This window comes from Trachypithecus francoisi, unplaced genomic scaffold (assembly GCF_009764315.1).
Source record: "Trachypithecus francoisi isolate TF-2019V2 unplaced genomic scaffold, Tfra_2.0 Lachesis_group5, whole genome shotgun sequence".
NCBI lineage: Eukaryota > Metazoa > Chordata > Mammalia > Primates > Cercopithecidae > Trachypithecus > Trachypithecus francoisi.
Genome location: NW_022681470.1, coordinates 64,459,463 through 64,483,532, shown reverse-complemented (window position 1 = coordinate 64,483,532; position 24,070 = coordinate 64,459,463). Strand labels below are relative to the sequence as shown.

General features: G+C 39.7%; 1 protein-coding gene across 1 annotated transcript; it reads right to left on the bottom strand.

The window, feature by feature from the left end:
• Positions 1-187: 187 nt before the first annotated feature.
• Positions 188-21,275, bottom strand: LOC117075401 (complement receptor type 1-like). The gene is made up of 5 exons (XM_033197723.1): positions 21,034-21,275; positions 10,438-10,617; positions 9,709-9,808; positions 4,236-4,321; positions 188-2,500 (listed from the first exon to the last, which is right to left on the bottom strand). The coding sequence occupies exons 1-5, from the start codon at positions 21,167-21,169 to the stop codon at positions 2,460-2,462; spliced, it is 543 nt and encodes a 180-aa protein (XP_033053614.1). The 5' UTR covers positions 21,170-21,275; the 3' UTR covers positions 188-2,459.
• Between the last annotated feature and the right edge of the window lie 2,795 nt (positions 21,276-24,070).

Below are 24,070 nucleotides of genomic sequence, written 5' to 3'. Positions count from 1 at the left end.
ACCTGGGCTGTAGTGCAGTGGCACCACCATAACTCACTGAAGCCTTGAACTCCTGTGCTCAAGGGATGCTCCCACCTCAGCCTCCCAAGTAGCTGGGACTATAGGCGTGTGCCACTGAGTCTAGCTAATTTTATTTATTTATTTTGTAGAGACAGAGTCTCAGTTTGCTGCCCAAGCTGGTCTTGAACTCCTGGCTTCAAGCAATCTTCCTGCCTTGGCCTCCCAAAATGCTGTGATTATAGACATGAGCCACCTCACTTGGCCCAACTGCTCAAGTAGAATAGAAAAAGCAGTAACTGGAAAAAAATAAACACTCATAAATTGAATATTATTAAAATGTAGAACTTTCATAACCAAAAGACATCATTAAGAAGGAAAAAAGAAAAGCCATAGCCTGAAAGACAATGTTTGTGTTATATTTATTAGAAAACATGAGAATATTTAAGAACTTCTACAAAACAATAAAACAGTAGACAAACTAGTAAATAATAGGCAAAAGTTTGGAATAGGCACTTCGCAAACATATGAAAAGGTACTCAGGATCATCAATGACATACAACATAATCATAAAGAAGACCCAACAATCCTTCATGCAAAAACAAAAATGACTCTTCCAAACATAACATTGAGATGAAGCTGGACACAAAAGAGTACCTATTTTTTGATTCCTTTAATATAAAATTTAGGAAGCGGCAAAACTATTAGTGTTATAAATCAGAATACTGGTTATTTTGGGAAGATAACTGGGAAAGGTCATCGGGAAGGCTTCTGGGCTGCCGATAGTGTTCTATATCTTAATCTGAGTGCCTTTTACATGGATGCGTTTACTTTGTAAAAATCCATTGAACTGCATAATTAAGATGTGTGCACTTTACTATATATATATGTTATACTTCAGCGAAAAGTCTACATGGTACAGGAAAATTGCTGGGGGAAAAAAAAAGACCTCCCAACAAAGTAAACTCCAGGCCATATGGCTTTTCTGGTGAACTCTTTTTAAACAAGAAATAATACCAATCTTATATAAACCGTTACTAGGAAACAAATATATGAAACACTACCAGCTGACTTTATAAGACTGTCATAAGTTTGATATCAAAATCTTATTAAGGACATTACAAGAAAGAAAATTATAGTCTAATCTCTCAAATATGTTAGGAATGGGATGATGAAAGTGTTCTGGAATTAATTAGCAGTGTTGGTTGCCTAATGTCTTAGTCTATTTGGGCTGCTATAACAAAACACTATAAACCGATTAGCTTGTACACAGTAGAAATTTATTTCTCGTAGTTTTGGAGGCTGGGGACTTCAAGACCAACACTGGCAGATTCAGCATCTCCTCCCATGGCGGGAGGGCAAAAGGAGTTCTTCTGGGCCTCTTTTATTAGGACACTAATCCCATTTGTGACGGCTCTGCTCTCACGACCTAATCATCTTTGAAAGGCCTCACTTCCTAATGTCATCACCTTAGGGGTAAGGATTTCAACATATGAATTTGGGGTGGACTCAAACGTTCAGACCGTAATGCACAACTTTGTGAATGTACTAAGCACCACTAAGTGGTATAATTTAAAAAGGTAACTTTTGTGATACATGAATTATATTTTAATAGAAACATCTAAAATGTATCATAAAAGCATATTTGCCATATATAAAAATGATTAAATATTATGACCGAGATGATTTATTTTAAGAATGTAAAATTGAAAATCAAAATCATTTGCCCTTGAAAAATGTACTCAAAACAATTTGTTACATTAACAGAAAAAGAGAAACAGATATGGTTACATCAATATATGAAACTAAAGTGTTTGATAAACCTCAACATGATTCAAATACCAAAAATTTTTTTAACAATGAAGAATATAAGAGAATTTCCTTATTTCAAAAATGGTTATCTACAAAAAGCCTACAGTAGACACCAACTTAATGGTGAAATGTTTTAAACTTTAACTTTGAGATGTGGAACAAGACAAGGATGGCATCTATTGGTACCAATGTTCAATGTTACACTGGTGGTCCTAGCCAGTGTGATAAAGAAGAAAGAAAATAAGGAAATAAGGAAGGAGGGAAAGAAGGAAGGAAAGAAGGAAAGAAGGAAGGGAGGAAGGAAGGGAGGAAGGGAGGAAGGGAGGGAGGGAGGGAGGGAGGGAGGGAGGGAAGGAGGGAGAGAGGGAGGGAAAGAAAAAAGAAGACAAAGAGTTAAATAAAATTATAATTATCTGGGGGTTTTGTACAGTGTCAACCAGCCAATTTGGAATTAAGTTTTCCAGACTTAGTTTCTCTGTATGGTTCTGGACTAGGGTTACAGCATGAGAAATTAGCTGATATTTGAGAGGCAGAAGTTAAGCAACAGCCATTCCACTCTGAAGGTCATCTTTGGATAGAGCTGGTGAGGCACAGTGCAGGAGTGGAGGGTTCAGAAGATAGACCTTTCACCAGAGACTTGAGAAATACATTCACATGGGGAGTTTCAGCATCCTCTGCGTCGGCTCATTCTCTGTAGGGCAGGAACGACAATGGGAAGTGTTGCCATTGAACTGGGTTCTCTGAATTCACTTGGGGACCAAAGGACCTCAGGGTGGCAGAGTCCAAGTGGCAACACTTAATGTCAGAGACAATGGGGGTTCTTGTAATGGATATTAGAGCTGAAACAGCAATCAGAATGATTTGACTGAAGAGAATATTGTTACTGGGCTAATTGATCATGGAGTCTCTAAAACCGAAGTAGATGGATAGCCGACTAAAGTATTCCTTGATGTGTATAAGTGGAGGAGATTTAGGTCAAGTGAATAAGAGTCTGACTTGAATTATTGCAAAAGAAGTTCATTGTTCATCAACAATTCCTAGACTTGAACAGTTTATAGACCCAGAGCAGCACAAACGGATGGGAGACTGGATCCTTTTGAGGAAGCACCTGCTACACAGTCAAAAGCATGTATTGTAAATCTTCCCCTAGCCTTCTCCAAGAAGACCTGAAGTCATTTACCAGGATTTAGATATAGAGAGTTTACAGAACTAGAAACAGAGATAAAAACATAGATATAGGTATAGGTGTATTATTATATTTTTGTTTTCTCTATTTTACTATTTTTTCATATTTCCAAGAAAATTTCTATTCCAATTCCATGTCATCTTGTTATAGATTTCAAATAAGACGAAAGGTTTCCCAATTTGTTTTACAAAATGACAAAATTGTTTCTTAAAGTGGATAAACAGCAATAAATGTGTGACCAATGTCATTTGTAAATTTAGATTCTGAAGCTCATAAACTTTCTAGTAAAAGGAACATTTTTAAATGCCAAGAAGAAAAGAAGAAAAGTCCCCAAGTTACCTAAAGAGAACAGTAAGACAAAGATGTTATACACTGTATTTCTCTCAGCCTCAGCCTGGCCCTCACTACATAGGTGTATTATTTTTTAATAAAATGAGATCTTGCCATATATGCCATTCATCTGATTCTTTTCCCACATAAAGCACATCTCTTTCTAGTCATTAAGTGCTTCTTTATGCTATCATTTTTTATGGCTGAATACCATGCCAGTGTATGGATATACTTTTTTCCATTCTGCATAGCTATTTTATGTTTCTTAGGGAATTCTTTATAGTGATCATTTGAACACATCTTTTTCCTCCTAGTAGATTATTTCCAAACCATAGTTTAAAATATTTAGGTTGCTCTAACATTTTAACTAATATAAATGATGCTGCAATGAAAAGTTTATACCAAACTGCTTTAAAAAGTGTGTGATTATTTCGTAAGTATAAATTCTAAGAGGTAGGTTAAAATATATGCCCACTTCTGAGGTTAATAGTGCATGGTGCCTTTCGAGAGGATGTGTTGATCTCGTGGTGCGTGAGAGTCCAGGTTCTTCCACAGCTTCACTAACCTTGAAGAGCATAAATGTTAAAAATCTTTACTGATTTGCCAAGCAGGATGATTATTATACTGGAGGTGGTAGAACCACCATAATTTCAAGTTTATTGAAGTAAAATCAAGTTTGAAGGATTTTATGTATTTAAGCCCCCAGAATTAGAAAAGACACATCCCAGGATAAGGAAGAACTTAAGGAAAGGGTTGCCAGGAACCCTGTAGGAATATTCGAGAACATTACGGCTGTCTTCAGCCATGTGAAGGACAGATTGCACAGAAGGAATTCGGTTAAGGTTTTATTATTCCAGAGAAAAATTAGAATGTATCAGTAAAAGAAAGAGGAAGGGATATTTCAACTCACTCTCACAAACAGGTGTTTCATTATCCCAAATGACAGTATTGCCTGAGATGATGCATGTGGCGGACGAGGAACCAATGAGTCGGTGTCTAGAGGCAAAAAATAAGGAATATTATGTTCCAAAGACACAGGTCAACTATCCAATTAAGTTACTACTTCCAGAGATTACACTGTTACAGAATCAGAGGGACATTTTCCACTTGTCAAAGGATTATCTATCACCTTCCCAAGTTTCACATTCTTTTTGGGACTTTTGGACTTCCTTTTTCTTACCTTCTCAATTGGGTGAGCTTTCTCTTCTTTATTACCTTATGACACTTTTTTATGCAAATCTAAGATGAATTACAGTTTTTCCTACAAATTTCATTTTTTAAAAGATAATACAACTTCTTGAGTGCAGGGAAGCTGTAATATATATACATGTATACGTGTGTATGTAGTCGTGTTGCATGTATTTCTTTGCCTTAAAAGTGTGAATGTATGGATGCATGGGTGGGCTTTTATCAACAAGATTCATCGAAGAAGGCCAAATAGGCCATTCACAGTGGCTCACCCCTGTAATTCCAGCACTTTGGGAGGCTGAGGCAGGAGGATTGCTTGAGCTCAGGAGTTCAAGACGAGCCTGGGTAATACAGTGAGGCACTGTCTCTACAAAAAATTTATTAAAAATCCAGGCATGGTGGCACATTCCTGCAGTCCTAGCTACTCAGGAGGCTGAGGCAGGAAGACCGCCTGAGCTGGGAAGGTTGAAGCTGCAGTGAGCACTGATCATGCCACTGCACTGCAGTCTGGGCAAAAAAGCAAGACCTTGTCTCAAAAAATAAGAAAGAAAAAAGGAAAGAAAGAAAGAAGAAAGAAAGAAAGAGAAAGAAGAAGGAAAGAAAGAAAGAAGAGAAAGAAAGAGAAAGAAAGAGAGAGAGAAAGAAAGAAATAAAGAAGAAAGAAAGAAAGAAGAAAGAAGAAGGAAGGAAGGAAAGAAAGAAGGAAAGAGAGAAAGAGAAGAGAGAAAGAAACAAAGAAAGAAGAAGGAAAGAAAGAAAGAGAAAGAAAGAAGAAAGAAAGAAAGAAAAAAGAAAGAAAAAAGGAAGGAAGGAAAGAAGGAAGGAGGAGGGAAGGAAGGAAGGAAGGAAGGCAGGAAGAAAGGAAGGAAGGAAGGGGATTCATAACTAGAAGCAAAGGAAATCCAGGCTGACCAAAAAGAATTGAGCACTCATTTTATACTTAAAATATTAAGTCAGCAATTCTCAATTAGTATATCTCAAACTGTTCAAAGTGTGCCATAAATGTGGAATAATTTATGACATTTATTTTACTTCACCTTAGACTCTGTTGTGATAGATGGTTGGGTGAAACTAGTCATAGTGAGGGTAGGGTCAAACTTGATAGTACTATACATGAAGGAATGAAGCAATATCAAATAACAGTCGCGGTTATTGGTTTAGCAGAGAACTTTGCTTTATGAGTATGTAAGAAAACCTGGCAACATAAAGCTTTATTCAAACAACAAAATAGTGCCAAATGGAGATCAAATAAATAGTGAGACAACAGTGGGTGCTTCTGAAGACACTTGATGCACTGTTACATTATAGTAGTGATTTATGATGTACTTATTAATGACTTCAATATCATTTTGTTGTTGTTGTTACTTTTTTTGAGACAGATTTTCACTCTTGTTGCCAAGGCTGGAGTGCAATGGTGCGATCTCAGCTCGCTGCAACCTCCACCTCCCGGATTCAAGAGATTCTCCTGCCTTAGCCTCCTGAGCAGCTGGGACCACAGGTGCCTGCCACCACACTTGGCTGATTTTTGCATTTTTAGTAGAGATGGGCTTCACCACGTTGACCAGGTTGCTCTTGAATTCCTGACTTCAAGTAATCCGCCCACCTTAACCTCCCAAAGTGCTGGGATTACAGCCACCACACCCAGCCTCATTTTGTGTTTTAATGCCTTCTAGTATCCCACCAAAAATGAAATCATTTTCGATTGTACTGCCAACAGACATACACACAAGTATGAAGTATGTGAACAAATGAAGTGAAGAAGGGCTGCAATCCTGTATGTGCGCCTCCTTCTGTCTATTTGTCTTAGGAACAAGGGATCCTGGAGACTCCTCTGGCTTTTGACCTCACTGAGGTTATTTCTCAAAGTGTTCTTTTTGATTTTCTAATCACGGGGGTTGGGATAGGAATGGTGAGGCAAATTCAAATTTAAGTTGGCATTTTTTTCTTCCATACTATTGTTCAGTGCTGTAGTGCTGAACATTTTAAATGTGAGTCAAAAGATAACTTTATGTTCACTGATCAAGGGGAACAGATAGAAAAATATTTTAATTTATTAAACTTGTCTCTCAAAGTAGATTAAGCGATTGAACAAATAATAGTTTGAACACCTCTCATTCAGAATGTTTATGAGGAAGTAAAGCAGAGAGATGAAATCCATGCTACTTATTGTTAAGGGAAGCTCTCATATGCATTTGAACAGATTGAAGCCTTTACATCCTACCCTATCTTTTTGGATCTCCTGGGGAAGAGAGCGTTGTGGATTCACAAAGTTAAGCCATGGTTCAGCAAAAGCCATGATCATTTCATTACCAGAAACCACATACAGCATGTGGGTAAACATGTCTAGACTTTTGGGAGTCTCCTCCCCAGGGCCCGAAGAGGGACAGTGAAGCCTGGGATATTAGTCCCATTTCCATTTTCCTTCTTAATCTATGTGCCTTGAACAAGGTGGATGGGTTAGGAAAAAATGAGAATAAAAAACAAATTTTGCAAATTATTTAGGTTAACACATTTTCTTTTTTTCTTTCTTTCTTTTTTTTTTTTTTTTTTTTTTGAGACAGAGTTTCGCTCTTTTTGCCCAGGCTGGAGTGCAATAGCGCGATCTCGGCTCACTGCAACCTCCACCTCCCAGGTTCAAGTGATTCTCCTGCCTCAGCCTCCAGAGTAGCTGGGATTACAAGCATGCACCACCATGCCTGGCTAATTCTGTATTTTTAGTAGAGATGGGGTTTCTCCATGTTGGTCAGGCTGGTCTTGAACTCCCAACCTCAGGTGATCCACCCGCCTCGGCATCCCAAAGTGCTGGGATTACAGGCATGAGCCGCTGCGCCCGGTAGTTAGCACATTTTCAACCTTAAATAATCAGATCCAGAAAATATATTTAAGGATAGAGTTTATTTGAGTGCAAAGCTTAAAGGTAGCCACATGGAAGACTCCAACTCCGAATGAATGGGGTCAGCACTCCAAAGTGGAGGATGTAAGGTATCACTGATATAGGCAGAGACAGAGAAATTTTAGCAGGATTATATTTTCCATATGGGACCATGCGTAGTTACAGCACTTTGATTTGTTACAGATTGCTACGTTCCAAGGAAGATTACTTTATTGCTCCCCAAAAAAGGGTAGTGATCTGAGGGGAAGCCCATCCCCTTGGAAATATAGTAAGAACTTAAAAAAAAACTTTTTATTTTGAGACAATCAGATTCACATGCAGGGTATAGTACAGAGAGATCCCAGGTACACTTTACTCAATTTTCCCCTAATAATAACATTTTGCAAAGCAATAGTGCAACATCAACATTAAGATATTGACATAGTTCTAATCCACAAATTTTGTTCAAATTTCCTGTTTTACCTGTACTTATTTGTGTGCATGTCTGTTTATGCACATGTGCCTGTGTATTTATGTCTATGCAGTTTTAAAAAATAGACTTTGTGTTTTAGCACAGTTTTTGGTTCACAGCAATAACGAACAGAAGATACAGAGATTTCCTATGTACTCCCTACCCCTACACATGGATAGCCTCCCCTATTATAAACATCCTTCACCAGGGTGGTACATATTTTTTGCAACTGATGAACTTACACTGACACATCATGGTCACCCCAAGTCCATAGTTTATGTTAGGGTACACTCTTGGTATTGTACATCATATGATTTTGGATAAATTTACTATGACATGTACCTACTGTGATGGCATCATACAGAGTAGTTTCACTACCCTCAAAAATCTGTGCTCTGCCTATTCATCCCCTTCTTCCCTAACCCCTGGCACTGCTGATCTTTTTATGTCTCCATAGTTTTGCATTTTCCAGAATGCTGTATAGTTGGAATCATATACTACATAGGCTTTTCAGATTGGCTTCTTTCCCTTAGTAATAGTGAAAGAAGGTTCATTATTTAAGGTTCCTCTGTGTCTCTTCATGGCTTGATAGCTCATTTCTTTTTGGTATTGAATAATATTCTATTGTATGGATGTACCACAGTTTATCCATTCCCTTGCTAAAGGACATCTTGATTGCTCCCAAGCTTTGACAATTATGAATAAAGCTGTTATAAACATCTGCGTGCAGATTTTTTTTTGTGTGAAGCTGAGATTTCAATTCCTTTAGATAAATAAATACCAAGGAGGATAACTGTTGGATAATATGGTAAGAGTATGTTTATTTTTATAAAAAACTGCCAAAACGTCTTTCAAAGTCGTGGTACCATTTTGCATTCCTACCAGCAATGCATGAGAATTATGTTCCCCTCACCCACGAAATATATGCACGTCTTAATCCCCAGTTCCTATTAATGTGACCTTATTTGGAAACACGGTCTTTGGAGAGGCAATCAAGTTAAGATGAAGTCGTTAGTGTGGGCCCCAATCCAATATGAGTGATGTCCTTATTGAAAGAGAGAATTCTGGGCTGGGTGCGGTGGCTCACGCCTGTAATCCCAGCACTTTGGGAGGCCGAGGCGGGTGGATCACGAGATCAGGAGATCGAGACCATCTTGGCTAACACGGTGAAATCCCCTCTCTACTAAAAAACAAACAAACAAACAAAAAAAAACTTTGGACACAGAGGGAAGACAGCCATTTGAGGACAGAGACAGATACTGGAGTTCTGCTGCCACACGCAAAGGCCTGGGGCTTCAGAAACTGGAAGAAGCAAAGAGGGATCCATTCCTACAGATTTTTTGGAGGGAGCATGGCTCTGGCTCTGCCAACACCTTGATTTTGCACTTCCAGCCTCCAGAACAGAACTGCAAAAACTTCATTTGTATGAAGCCACCTATTTTGGAGTACTCTGTCACAGCAGCCCTAGCAAACTATTTGTGCTATTACCATTACAATTTCTCTCACACAGCTGCTCAATGGCCTTCCTTTTCTTCCAGCAATGTCTACTCTGGGTTAAGGCTGTTTGTGTGCTTTGACTATACTCTTCCCCCATTTTCGTCCTTCCCACCCAATGAATGCCACACTTTTCATATTTGCACAGCCCCGGTTTCCAGCAAGGATACAGATGATTTTCCCCCTGATCTTGTCATACCTTTGCTCATTTCAGTCAGGAGCTAAACACCTGTGTTGAAGCCTTTGAAGAGCAGATGGTAATAGTTTACTTGTCCTTTCTGAGATGTGACTAGAAGGTAGCGTGACTGTGTTAGAATTCTAGAACCAGAGATATTGGTTCAAGAGACGCCAACTCACCCTTTAGTACAAGAATAATTAATTTGGGATCCGAACTGGATGTCTTTGATCACATGAACCATGCCATTCACAGGATCTTTAGGATTACGACATGATTTACCTACAGGAAAGAAACAGAATTTTGGAGCCAAGTAGAGCAAACTGAATGTTTTTTCAGTACATAAGGTCTCAACCTGCCTGTAGCTTACTGAGGAACACTCGCAGTTCTGATGGTTCCACAGATTTTGCTACCTTGAGGAAACTCACCAGACTGCCTCGGGATCAGTTCCCTTTCAAAAACAAACTTCCCTTTCAGATCTGTTTCATTCCCATATTATGCCCCCAGAAAAATGTAAACTTTGTTATTATCTGTAATTCAATTCAATTGGTATAATCCAAAGATCTCAAAGCCCAAAATTGTCACATCTTTGAGTTATTTAATCCACTTCTTTTTCTTGTCCCAAGTCATTCATTACTTAATTTTAGTCATGAAAATGGGAGACCCCCAGTGAATCGGGATTTTCCCTCAATCATGTCCTGCAAAGACTGTTTCTCATGAAATAAACTTGTAATGAAGGTGCCAGGAACTGAAAGTAGTAACAAGGTATGATCTACAAGAATAATTCTTGTATGTATTGCACCTTAGCAAACTAATTGTCATATGCAACTCAATTACAAAATTTGAACAAATTGAATCAGATCTTACAGATGTTTGACTAACAGAGGGGTTCCCACTCCAGAGTTACTTACGTGTGCACTTGTCCTTAGCACTTGTCCAGACTGAGTTTTTTAGGCAGATGATAGAAAATGGTCTTCCATAATAACCAGGGCGGCATTCATACTTCAGATGTGTCCCAACGGGAAACTCAGATGCATCAGTTAGGTTGGTAGGCCTGGCAAATGGAAGCCGTTCCGGGGCATTGCATTGACCTGGAGATCAAGACCATAGCAGCATCAAAGTTAATGAAGAAATTACCATACTTTTTTCTTTTCTTTTTTGAGACAGAGACTGGCTCCATTACCCAGGCTGGAGTGCAGTGGCGCTATCTTGGCTCACTACAACCTCTGCCTCTTGGGTTCAAGCAATTGTCCCTACCTCAGCTTCCTGAGTAGCTGGGATTACAGGTGCCCACCACCATACCTGGCTAATTTTCGTATATTTAGTAGAGACGGGGTTTTACCATGTTGGTCAGGCTGGTCTCGACTCCTGACCTCAGGTCATCTGCCCACCTTAGCCTCCCAAAGTGTTGGGATTACAGGAGTGAGCCACCGTGACCCTGTTGAAATTCCCATTCTACTTTCTCTTTCTCTCCAATATACTACATAGATGTGATCAAAAAAGAAAAAGAACACTTCGGTAATAGCCTAGGTGTGCAGGAGTGGTGGCTCATGCCTGTAATTCTAGCACTTTCAGAGGCTAAGGTGGGTGGATCACTTGAGGTCAGGAGTTTGAGACCAGGCTGGCCAACATGGTGAAACCCTGTCTCTCCCAAAATATAAAAAGTTAGCAGAGCATGATTGCATGTGCCTGTACATGTGCCTGTGCACAGCTACTTGGGAGGCTGAGGCAGGAGAATTGCGTGAACCCAGGAGGTAGAGGTTGCAGTGAGCCAATATTGTGCCACTGCACTCCAGCCTGGGTGACAGAGCAAGATTCCATCTTAATAATAATAATAGCAAAAGCACTGATTCCTTTAGAACAGTGGTCCCCAACCTTTTTAGCACCTGGGACTGGTTTTGTGGAAGACAATTTTTCCTGGAATGGAGGGTGCAGGGGAATGGTTTTGAGATGAAACTGTTCCACTTAGATCATCAGGCATTAGATTCTCATAGGGAACACGCAACCTAGATCCCTAGTATGCACAGTTCACAATAGGGGTTTTGCTCCTATGAGAATCTAATGCTGCCACTGATCTGACAGGAGGTGGAGCTCAGACAGTAATGCTTGGCCGCTCACCTTTACTGTTCTGGCCAGTTCCTAACAGGCCACCAGACAGTACTGGTTCATGGCCCAGGGGTTGAGGAAACCTGCTTTAAAAGATGCCTCAGAAATAAGCTCCTTTTTAAAAAATCAGCATCCATCCATTCAAAAAGTCTCTGCTAGCTTGAAGGAAACTAAGCTATTTATATCATCTTTCACTAAAGGAGGAGCTGCATTTCACAGCTTCAAAATTAATTAATCAGTAAGTGCCTGTGCTGTGACTTCATCTCTCCCATCATCATGCATAATTCTTTCTTGTAATGAGATCAGTCAGTGAATCCAATCTGTTAATATTTATTCAAATCTTCTAGATGCTTACTGATTTTGGGGGGCTACTTGTTTTACTAGATACTAAATGAGTTGTACTAAAATATTTTATTTATTGTTCCTTTGTCTATTTCTTTTTATAATGTTGTCCATCTATTATTTTATATATTTTGAGGTTATCAGGATTATAAAAAGTTAAATTGCTATATTTTATGGTAGAGCAACCTTCTTTGTTATAATAAAATATCTCTATCTCTAGAAATGAATCTTGCCTAAAATTCTACTTTGTTTACTTTATTTGTGGGACAAATAAAAAATAAATAATGAGTTGGGAGATCTACTCCCCAATATATAAATGTTTACTTTGAATATACAGTAGTCACCCACGTATCTGTGGGGGACATGTTCCAAGACATTAGCCAATACCTGAAACCTCAGATAGTACCAAACCTGATAGCTATCAACTAGAACACATTTCTGTTCACATCTTCCACCCACAAATTTAATGCCTTTCCCCTCTTAACTAAGCACTTAACATGCACTGTGGTTGTAACTTTTGCAGTTTGAAATGTGACAAAAAAACTAGCACAAATTTATTTTTCCTTCTTCACAATTTCATCGTTAGAAGATTCCTTCTTACCTTAGGTCTTAGCAACTTTAACATACAATGTTTTTCTTTCCTTATTAAATGGACAACTTTCACCTTTTCACTTAAAGGAAGCACTTGCTACTAAACTGGACCCTAATGGTAATGAACTCCCCTATTAGGCTCAGCTAAAATTTTGAGAATCTATATGGAAAGGTGTGGTAGGCTAAGTAAGGACCTCTCAAAGATATCCATGTTCTGATCCCTGAAGCCTGTGAATGTGACCTGTAATGGTAAAAGGGCTTTGCAGATGTGATTAAGTATCTTGAGATGTACAATTTATCGGCCGGGCGCGGTGGCTCAAGCCTGTAATCCCAGCACTTTGGGAGGCCGAGACGGGCGGATCACGAGGTCAGGAGATCGAGACCATCCCGGCTAACGCGGTGAAACCCCGTCTCTACTAAAAAATACAAAAATCTAGCCGGGCGAGGTGGCGGGCGCCTGTAGTCCCAGCTACTCGGGAGGCTGAGGCAGGAGAATGGCGTAAACCCGGGGGGCGGAGCTTGCAGTGAGCTGAGATCCGGCCACTGCACTCCAGCCTGGGCGACAGAGCGAGACTCTGTCTCAAAAAAAAAAAAAAAAAAAAAAAAAAAACAATTTATCCTGGGTTATCCAGGTGGGCCTTAAATGTAATCACAAAGGTCCTCATAAAAGGGAGGCAAGAGGGTGAAAGGAGACAGAAGTAAGATATTTAAAGACACTATGGTGCTGGTTTGGAAGGTAGAGGAAGGAGGCCATGAGCCAAAGGATGGAAGCAGACCCTGGAAACTGGAAAGAGCAAGAAAACTCCTGCTCCCCTGGAGCCTCCACAAGGAACACAGCCCTATGGATCTATTTTAGACGTCAGCCTCCAGAACTGGAAGAGAATACATTTCTGTTGTCTTAAGCCACTAAGTTTGTGAAAATTTGTTACGGCAGCAATAGAAAACTAATGCAAAAAGAGAATGGTATATAGTGTTAAAAATGTTGGGTTCATAGATTGAACTTTGAACCCAATGTCTTCTACTTAATGGCTATGAGGTTTTAGGCAAACTGCTTAATCTTGCTGAGCCTCAGTTTCATCTTCATAAAGGGAGTAATATTTTCCTACCAGGTTTGTAGAGAGAATCAGAAGTAGTATATGCTCTCACATACACAGAAGGCACTTCATAAGTTATACTTATGATTATTACCTTTAGAAAAGGGGGGGACTTCTAAGAGTTAAATTCTATTTTTCTGCTAAAGTGGGAGTGCTTGCTTTGCTTCCAAGAGTTTATTTTCTGCTCCTTTGCAGAGCTAGTTTGGAATGAGCCCATGTTTTCAGGAATGCACTGGATGACCTCAGTGATTGGGGACCTCAGCTCTCCTGAGTGAATGTGCCCCTGATTCAGCCTGGGACTTCTCTTCTGCATCTCATGAGCTCCATCATAGTGCCCATGGGACCCCGGACAGAGAGGAGAATTGCTAAGGTTGCCTTTTCCCTGTTGACAATGGCTTTAGTCAGAATTGGAAGCCTAACTCTGTGCTTTCTACTGAAGCAAAGGATGATGCTCCAAGAAAGCTCATATTTCCCACTTATTTTTCCCAGACAGCCTGTATCCATCATCACACATTTGCTTTATTAAGCCAGCAGTTGTTAAGCAAGGATGCCCTTGTCTACGTTTCGTGCTTCATCTCGTGCCACTCGGTCCCCTCACCAAGGTGTGGCCCTTTCCCCTTTTTCAGTTTCCCGAAGACACACATTTTTCCCCTGTCTATGACATTCCTTCTGTGTGATGCACTTTTATCTTCGCTCTGCCTTCGATTCTTCCTCCAGATGTTTGCTAAAATGGTACTTTCTTATCGAAGCCTTCCCTGGCCTGTCTATGGCCATACCACCCTGAACACACCCAATCTCATCTGAAGCCTTCCCTGACGCTCTTAGGGATTTGGAATCAAACTACTTCCCTCTACCCCACCCTATAATAATCCCTAGTCAGGCCCTTTCCTTTTCCTTTCATATCAATAATTGTTTGTTATTACAACTTGTGCCTTTTATCTTTGTGTGCTTTTAGAATGATCTATTTCTCTCAATAGATATTAGATATGAATAATTTAAAGGCAAGAGATGATATGTTTTTTGTACCTCTAAATTAATACCTAGTCCTGGTGCTTAACACTTAATTATAAGCACTCAATGCACATTTGCTGCAAAGAACAACAAATGAAGAATTACTTATAAAACTTAAAAAAAATCAAGAATTCAAACTATGTCCCCCAAATCTCTGATTTAGTTGGTCTAGTTTAGAGCCCAGGAGTCTACATTTTTAAAAATTTTCACAGCTGATTTTGATAGATAACAGCACTTTGAGAACCACTGTAAAAAAAAAAAAAAAAAACTGCGTAAAACAGTTGCTGTTATTTTCAGTGTTATGCATTCACCTTTCCTCTAATTGATACATGAGATGAAATACAATTTTGATATTTGTCTTATCCATTGATGCTGGACAAAGGAAGAAATTCCAAGTGAAGCACCTAGTGCCAAAAGCTGTATTAAGAGACAGTAAATGTCACAGCAAAGCTTGCAATGAGAGGATAGAACAAGACCTAAAGTAACAAAACAAATTGAATGAACCCTTCTTGGAAAGAAGTTCCTTCCCCTTACTTACATAATATTCTTACCTGCATAGTAGTATATGAATAGTGTAGGTAATTATAAAAAGTAAAGTTGTGTAATAGCTCAAAAAAGGAATATATGAGCCTTCAACAAAGAAAGCTTGATGTAGTTTCCTTTCCCTCATTTATTACTAATCCCTCAATTTGTGGCTAGTTCCTATGATAAATATATTAATATAAACTCCATAAACTCAAGATCTACCATAAGTTTAAAAAGTTTTTATAGCTTTATTAAGATATATTACATACAATGATTGATGAGTATTTAAAGAGTACAGTTTGATTACTTATATATATGCCCTGCGAAACCATCACCAGATGAAGACAACAAACATTTCCATCATACTCTTCACCCCCACACAGTTCCCTCATGTCCTTCTGTAATACATCCAAACATCCACTTCCTTCTCTTGGCAATCGTCGGCCTATTTTCTCTTACTACAGATTGATTTGACTTCCTAAAATTTCATGTAACCCGAATCACTTCATTTATGTCCTATTGTATAAAGGAAATCATTCAGATTTTTTTTTTTTTTATGTTTTAGCCCTTACACAGCATAATTAGAGTTCTATCTCAGTTGCTGCACATATACAAATTGTTTCCTTTTTTTGCTGGGTAATATTCAATTGTATAAATATATCTTAATTTAGTTTATCCATTCACTTATTCAGGGACATTTGTATTCTTTCCACTTGTTGGTTATTACAAGCAAAACTGCTATGAAAATTCATGTACAAGTCTTTGTGTGGACATATGATTTCATTTCTTTTGGGTAAAAAACTAAGAGTAAAATGCTGAGTAACATGACAGGGTGTGTGTCTAAGGTTTTAAGAAGCTGTTGAACTATTTTCTGAAGTTAATATTATAATTTGACCTGCCAAATAGCAGTATATTATAATTCCAGTTGCTCCACCTTATCACCAACACTTGGCTTAGTTACTCTTTTTAATGTTAGCCCTTCTAGTGGGTATATATTGTTATCTCTTTTTGGGTTTTGTCTTATATGACTCAGCCCACTTTCACATTCCCCTGGTTCAGATCTTCCATTCAAAGCAAGTTGATTTATTCTGTGCTATGCACACAATTAACACATCATCACTTTCATGTCTGTTGAAATATGAGCTGTCAACCCAAAGAACACTCCTGCTTTCCATTCTGCACACTTACCCTTTAAGGAATAGACTTGCACTTGCTTTGCTTAGGCACCTCTATCAGTTTAAAAAAAGAGCATGCGCTTTCATTTTTTTTTCTTTTTCTTTTTTATTATTGTTATACTTTAAGTTCTAGGGTACATGTGCATAACGTGCAGGTTTGTTACATATGTATACTTGTGCCATGTTGGCGTGCTGCACCTATCAACTCGTCAGCACCCATTAACTCATCATTTACATCAGGTATAACTCCCAATGCAATCCCTCCCTCCTCCTCTCTCCCCATAATAGGCCCCTGTGTGTGATGTTCCCCTTCCCGAGTCCAAGTGATCTCATTGTTCAGTTCCCACCTATGAGTGAGAACATGCGGTGTTTGGTTTTCTGTTCTTGTGATAGTTTGCTAAGAATGATGGTTTCCAGCTGCATCCGTGTCCCTACAAAGGACACAAACTCATCCTTTTTTTATGGCTGCATAGTATTCCATGGTGTATATGTGCCACATTTTCTTAATCCAGTCTGTCACTGATGGACATTTGGGTTGATTCCAAGTCTTTGCTATTGTGAATAGTGCTGCAATAAACATACGTGTACATGTGTCTTTATAGCAGCAAAAAGAGCATGCACTTTCAAAAATATAAAGTTATAAATTATGTATGTACACAAATATATAAATTATATGCCTAAATATAAATTTTTTGAAACGTAATACAGATAAAATAAACATTTTAAATGCTTTGTTAATCATCATGACTTAATACAATCATTAGCTAACATCTAATGGGACAAAAAACAGCCACAGTGAGTTTCTCTGGTCACAATAGTGAATGTAAAGCTGTATGTCAACTGTCTTCATGATACTTTCTAGATTTTTTAGTTTCATCAAGTTGTGATCAGCTGTGATTAGATTGACAGCATTTCTTCCTCTTAATGCCTTGACAAAAAATGTGTATACATGTGTCTTTGCAGGGAGGGTGAGAGGGATTGTCAACTCTGCCATTTTCTTGTTTTCTGGAGTTGGTTTTATTACAGGGATCTTCACCCAGTATTTCTGTGTAGGACACTTTTGATGTTACCTGTCCAAATGTGAAGGTTATTTTAGATTAAAATAGATAATATAAATCGTACATCCACTCATCTGAGCATATGTAAACCAAAGTACATCACAAACCACAGAAAGCAAATTGGAACTTCCTTTCTATCTTGCACCTTTACCTAGCAGAGATAACCAAACCAGATCCTACATGAGGACCAGATGAGGGCGCCAGAGTTCACCCTATGCGAAACACTGCCTGGTAAAGCTTAATTTGTGTACTATTTTATGGCTCAGAATGTGGTCTATCTCCATGAATGTGAGCCAGAGAATATGTGTTCTGCTGTTGTTGGATGAAGTCACCTATATATGTCAATTATATCCAAGTGGATTGATGGTGCTGTTGAGTTCAAGTATGTCCTTATGGATTTTCTGCCTGCTGAATCTGCCCATTTCTGATAAGGAGACTTCAGCACCTTTTCTGATATCAGAAAGATATCATAGAAGTCTCCAACTATGATAGTAAATCCATCTATTTCTCCTTGCAGTTCTATGGGTTTTGCCTCACATATTTTGTCTCTCTATCAGGTGCATACATATGAGATATTGTTGTGTCTTCTTGGATAAGTGGCCCCTTTATCATTATATGATGCCCCTCTTTATCCCTAATAATTTTTCTTGGTCGGAAGTCTGCTGTGTTTGAAATTAATACAGTTACTCCTGCTTTCTATAACTAGCATTAGCATGGTATATCTTTATCCATTTACTTTTAATATATATCGTCTATATTTAAAATGGTCTTGTTGTACACAATATATTGTTGGGCCTTGTTTCTTGATCCACTCTGATGATCTCTTTTCAAATGGTGCATTTAGATCATTGACACTCAAAATTATTGTTGATATAGTTGGTTTAGTGTTTGTTACTGGTTTCTATTTGTTGCCTTTGTTCTCTTGTTCTGTGTTTCTATTTTTTGTCTTCCATTCTTTTCCTGCCCTTTATTGTTTTATTGGTTTCCTTCCTTCCTCCTTAACCTTCTTCTCTCCCTTCTTTCTTTCTCTTTCTTTCCTTCCTTCCTTCCTTCCTTCCTTCCTTCCTTCCTTCCTCCTTCCTTCCTTCTTTCTTTCTCTTTTGATAGGGAGTTGTGCTCTGTCACCCAGGCTAGAGTGCAATGGCATGATCTCGGCTCACTGCAACCTCTGCCTCCCAGGTTCAAGTGATTCTCATGCCTCATGCTTCAGCCTCCCGAGTAGCTGGGACTACAGGCACATGCCATCATGCCTAGGTAATTTTTGTATTTTTGTAGAGACAGGGTTTCACTATGTTGGCCAGGCTGGTCTTGAACTCCTGACCTCAGGTGATCCGCCCACCTCAACCTCCCAAAGTGCTGGGATTACGGGCATAAGCCACCGTTCCTGGCCCTCTTTATTGTTTTAACTGAGCATTTTATATGATGCAATTTTCTCTTCCTTATTCACATATAATTATCGTTCTTTTCTTCACTTTTTTCAGTGGTTGTCCTACATTTGCAATATCTATTTGCAGCTAATCTAAGTCCTCTTTCAAATAGCGCTATACCACTTCACGGCTACTGTGAGTTAATCATAATAACAAAACAATCCTAGTTCCTCTGCTATGTTTTGTATAGAAATAAATATCCCCATAAACTGTCCTATGCAACGTGTTTCTGGATTCACTCTTTAAGTGCTAGTAAATCCATACACCTTTCACTCATACTTTCCTGATCATAGGAGCTAAGACTTCTCCCTTTTCAGTGATCCTGCAGTCTTGCACCACTTCTTAGTCATGATTTTTCAGACATGCATGGGGGCTTTCAGATTACAAAACACTGTCACATGCATTACACCATCTGATTTTCAAAATACCTCTTTCAGAGATCAGGATGTCAGTTATGCTCATTTTATACATGTGGACACTGAAGGTCAGTGATGTGACTTAACTTACTGGGTCCAAGACCCCAGCTGGTAAGTAGCAGAAGCTGGAAAAAGCTGAACACTGGCTTCCTAATAAGTAGATTTCATAAAACTCCACCACCTACTTCTACATGCATATGCCTTGGGTGCATAGCTCTTATACTTCTTTAAAATTCTAAAGGACCGTGCACACTGGAAACATCCATCTGCATTTTAAAATTTAAATTATGTCAGCAAGAAAATTTCTAGGTAGTATAGTTTAGGCTGTTTCACATTTGGAGGTTATTGTGAGAACCTCAGTAATTTTTTTTTTTTTTTTTGCAATTAATAGTGTCTGGGATTGTTTATAACAGTAACTTAATCAACATAGGCAAACTAAAACAACATTCTAGTAAGAAGAGGGTCAGTACTCACAAGGATGACACAAATTCTTAAGCATTGACAACAGATTGCTTAACTTACTGGGCATGCTTCTCTCCTAAAAATAAAATTGTAAGTTTTATCATATCCCTTCACCTGACAGGTTACTTTCTGGTGCCTAAGGAGATAAAATATTAATAACAACTCTTGCAGGAACTTGGTTTTAATTTATTTTATTTTTTACTCTTTTAGAGAAGAAGGAACACTCAAATAAAGAATGCAAAATGTCTAGTAGCAGAAAAGGGCGAACCTGGAGTTGTCAGAAGAGGGTGGACAAGAACAACCAAGGCTGTCACTTCAAATGAGATGTTGCCAGTGAGTCTAGGCAACCAAGAAGACTTCTGGGGAGCCCAAAAATAATAATAGAAGGGTTGTAATTGAAGATGTTTACCTACTTGAAGTTAAAAAAAGGAAGAGGTGTGGCCTCAAAATTTCCATAGTAGTTGTAATAGGCTTTATTTTGTACTAAACACATCACTAAAATGCAAACTGTAAACATATCTACTGTCCCTTCTACTTGCAGGTGTTACACTGCATGTTCTGGGGCTGCCCTTGCTCTTCTAACCCCCAAGTGCCTGGCATGCATCTGTCTTAAAGTAAGCTGTCAATCAAGCACATGGTGATGATGGCGGTGGTGGCTTGGGGTTGGGGATGAGGACAGTTCCATGCAGGGCATCCCTAGGACTGCTTGTTTAAGCACCATTAGGAGCAAAGTGCAGAGGTAATGGTTGGGGGGATAGAAATGGACTCGGGAACAGGCCCTGTGTTAGACACTCGACAGGCTTTATGCCACTGAGGCAGCAACTCCACAATGCACAGATATCAATGTCCCCATTTTACAGAAGATCTAACAGACTTGGGTGTGCTAAGTTGCCTCATAGTTAAGTTTCTAGGACCAGAACTCAGGGTTGTCGGATCCCCAAGTCCCCTTTCGCTAGGATCAACGCCATGCTCCGCTATAGCCAGCCTAGACTGTGAATACACAAATGCAAGGAATTTCGAGCGACACCTGCTCAGCATCTGCGCCTTCCTCTGCGCTGGTCACTACTTAAGACCCATGCACATGGGGACTCCACGCTTACCCAGAAGCAGCGAGGGTCTCCAGTGCGCAGAAGGATCCCAGACCCGCCGGCCTGCCAGGTCCCGCGCTCAGCCGACCCATTGCACTGCCTTCGGACCCGGGCGCGCAGCGCAGCGCAGCCCAGCCAGGCACGCGAGTTCCCTGCGGGACCCCGGGTTCCTCGTCCGCCCAGGCGCCTCCCCACGCCCGCCCGCGTCTCACCCCAGGCCACCGGCAGCGCGAGCAGCACCAAAACCGCCAGCAGGGATCTTCTGCAGCAGAAGGGGAGACGGGGCGCCGGCGGCCCAACAGGCTCCGGGCTTCTTGGAGAAGAGGCCCCCATTCTCCCCAAGCACATCTACAAACCAGATTTGTTCTCGAAGAAAACTGAAATAAGAGGAAAAGAGCAGTACAAAGAGGAGTGGCCAATCCTTGTGCTCCGCGCCCAGGGTATGGGGAGGGCTGCGGGGTTCCGGGACAAAATGCTTTTGACCACAGCTTCCTCTTCATGGGCGAGGCCATGTTTACTCCCCATTTGCATTGTTTCTAACGGGTTTCGCTGGCAGAGCCCACCTTGCGGACCCAGGTGAAGCAGTAGATCTTGACAATGCTTGGACTTCCAATGGATCCCGCGTGCGAGGCTCTGCGCTTCCAGACAAAGGCGGTGGATGATGGCAGCTCGCCTCCAAACACCCTGCTTGACTATTCCTCTTTGCAAGAATGTGTGCGGGAAGGTCAGCTAATGAAATGCCTGGTCACTGTGTTGAAGGGCAATTGCAGGCGATGTGTACAGCGTACAGAGAATGTGAAGAACCAATTTCCTTATCGTGAATTGAGATGTCATGCCATTGTAAGATTTTTAAAAAGGGAGGGACGATCAGATACACATTTTAAAAATGTAAATCTGTGTATAGTATGGAAGGTAGATTAGAATAGGGCAATAATGGAGGGGGAGACCAGTCAGGGAGTTTTGCTGACATCCAAGTGAGGTTTGATGGTGGCCCTGACTGGGTGGATAAAGTGGACAATTAACAAAGATTTTGGGTATTGGTTACTTCCTTTCTTAAGGTTGGTGGTGAGAAGAAAGCAATCAAGAGTTAGCACCAGGATTAGAAATGGATGGTGGTGCTATTTATTGAAATAAGAAATATGGATGTAGGAGTGACAGATTTAGGGCAACGATTAAGTATTCAAGGATGAATTTATTCCTCCTATCTATCTGTGATCCTGTGCCCTTTAACCAATCTGTCTCTATCTCCCATTGTCTCTCCCTTCCCCAGCCTCTGGTAACCAGTACTCTACTTTCTACTTCTATGAGATGAGCTTTTTTAGAGTCCACATATGACTGGTATCATACAGGATTTGTCTTTCTGTGCTCACTGGTTTCCATTAGGCGTTCTCCCAAAATTCTAGTGTAAGAAATGTCTACTTTGATCATATCACTTATCACACTTTTTAATACATCCAGTGACATTCTTTTAAGGATTTGCTATCATCATTTCAAGTTATTCTCGACAGAGTAATGGGAGAAGCAGTCAGATTGAAGTAGGTTTAGGAAAAGAGAAGAGGAGAAGGCTCAGTTTCCCAGTTTTCCATCACATGCTATCAGAAGGTGCCACACTCCTTACCACTTCTGCTGGTATCCATCTCCTAGTATCTACTTTCTCCCCTCATTCCTTGAAGATTTTAGTTCCTGGCTCATGGCCACCTTCTCCACTATTACTTCTGCCATAGTCCCTGGTGATTTCAATATTCACAGCAATAGTATTTTCAAATCCCTGGCCTTCCAGTGCCTTGACCTTTTCTCTGCCTGCAGTCTTGTCCTCTACTCTCCTCTGACACTAATGCTCATGTGCATGCTCTGAAACTTGTCACTTTCACTGCAACCCTCAATGATTTCAGTGATCCCACTCTCTAACCACCAATCCTAGTCTTCTCTTTTACCATTAAACTGAATCCAGCAATCTTTGTCTGTCTCAGTGCCTGCAGCCCATTGATCCTACTGCTCTCTCTCTCAGCCTCTCACCTCCTTCGTGTCTTCACTTTCATCACTACCAGGTTAAATTTCATACTCTGTCATTATAATCATCATCTTGCACTCACCATTAGCTCCCTCACCCTTCTCTTGCTTTATTATAGGCATTAGACAAAATGACAATCCTGGTTAGAATCAATTCTCCATTATTTTGCTCCCATACCTGTGAAACTGAATGTGACTGGAAAAGACACAGAGATACAATGACTAGCCTTACGTTAGTAACAAATAATTTCAAATGGACCATTGTACTGTTGCCTGACATTTCCACTATTGTTTGTCTAATCATTTATTCTCCCATTCTCCTAAAGGACTATTTCATATTTTTGACATTTATTTCTGACACCTTCTCCAACATTCTTAATCTCTGTGAATAGCTTTGTTTCTTTCTTTATTGAGAAAATAGAAACAATCAAATAGATCTACAATTTTCTACCATCGCTCCGCCAAAATTCTTGTATTTGGCCCATGTAACCTCCTTCTCTCTTGTTAGTGTATTTATACTGTCCACAGTCTAAGTCTAAGGGTAATCTCTCCACTTGTGCCCTAGATTCAGTTTGCTCTCACTTGCTCAAGGAAACCAGCAATTCTCACTTTCTCCAGCATTACCATATCCCCCTTTCTGCTGGATTTTTACCATCAGCTTGCAAACAAATTATTTCTCCAAGTACAGCAGGTGTGTTTTTCTCTTCAGTTTTTTCCTCCCATTTAATATTCCTTTTGCTTAGAACGATCTTTGCCCAGATATCTGTCTGCATGGCTACTGCCTCATCTCCTTGAGTTATTTGGCTCAAATGAGACCTTCTTAATGGAGCCTTCCTTGGCCACAATTTAAAATTGCACATTAATTCAGAACTTCCTTTCCTTTTTGCCTGTTTTATATAGATTAAAAAATTATACTTATCATTTTTTCATTTTATTACCATCTGAAAATCTGCTTATTGTGTGTCTCTCCCACTAGAATAAAAGCTGCATGAGAACATGTCAGTTTACCACTGCCAAATCCCATGACCTAAAATAATGCTTAGCACAGAGAAGGAGTTCTGCAATTATTTCTTGAATGAATGACTACAGTGGTTGAGACAGCCAAGGTCAACCAGTCTTTCAGAAAATTTGGTGGTAGACAGATAGTTTAAAAGAGAAACATAGATGGTTTGGGGGAAGATTTGTTTTCAGATGGAGGGGAAGGTGGATATCTGTTGCTCTAAATGTGTCCCTTCCTCT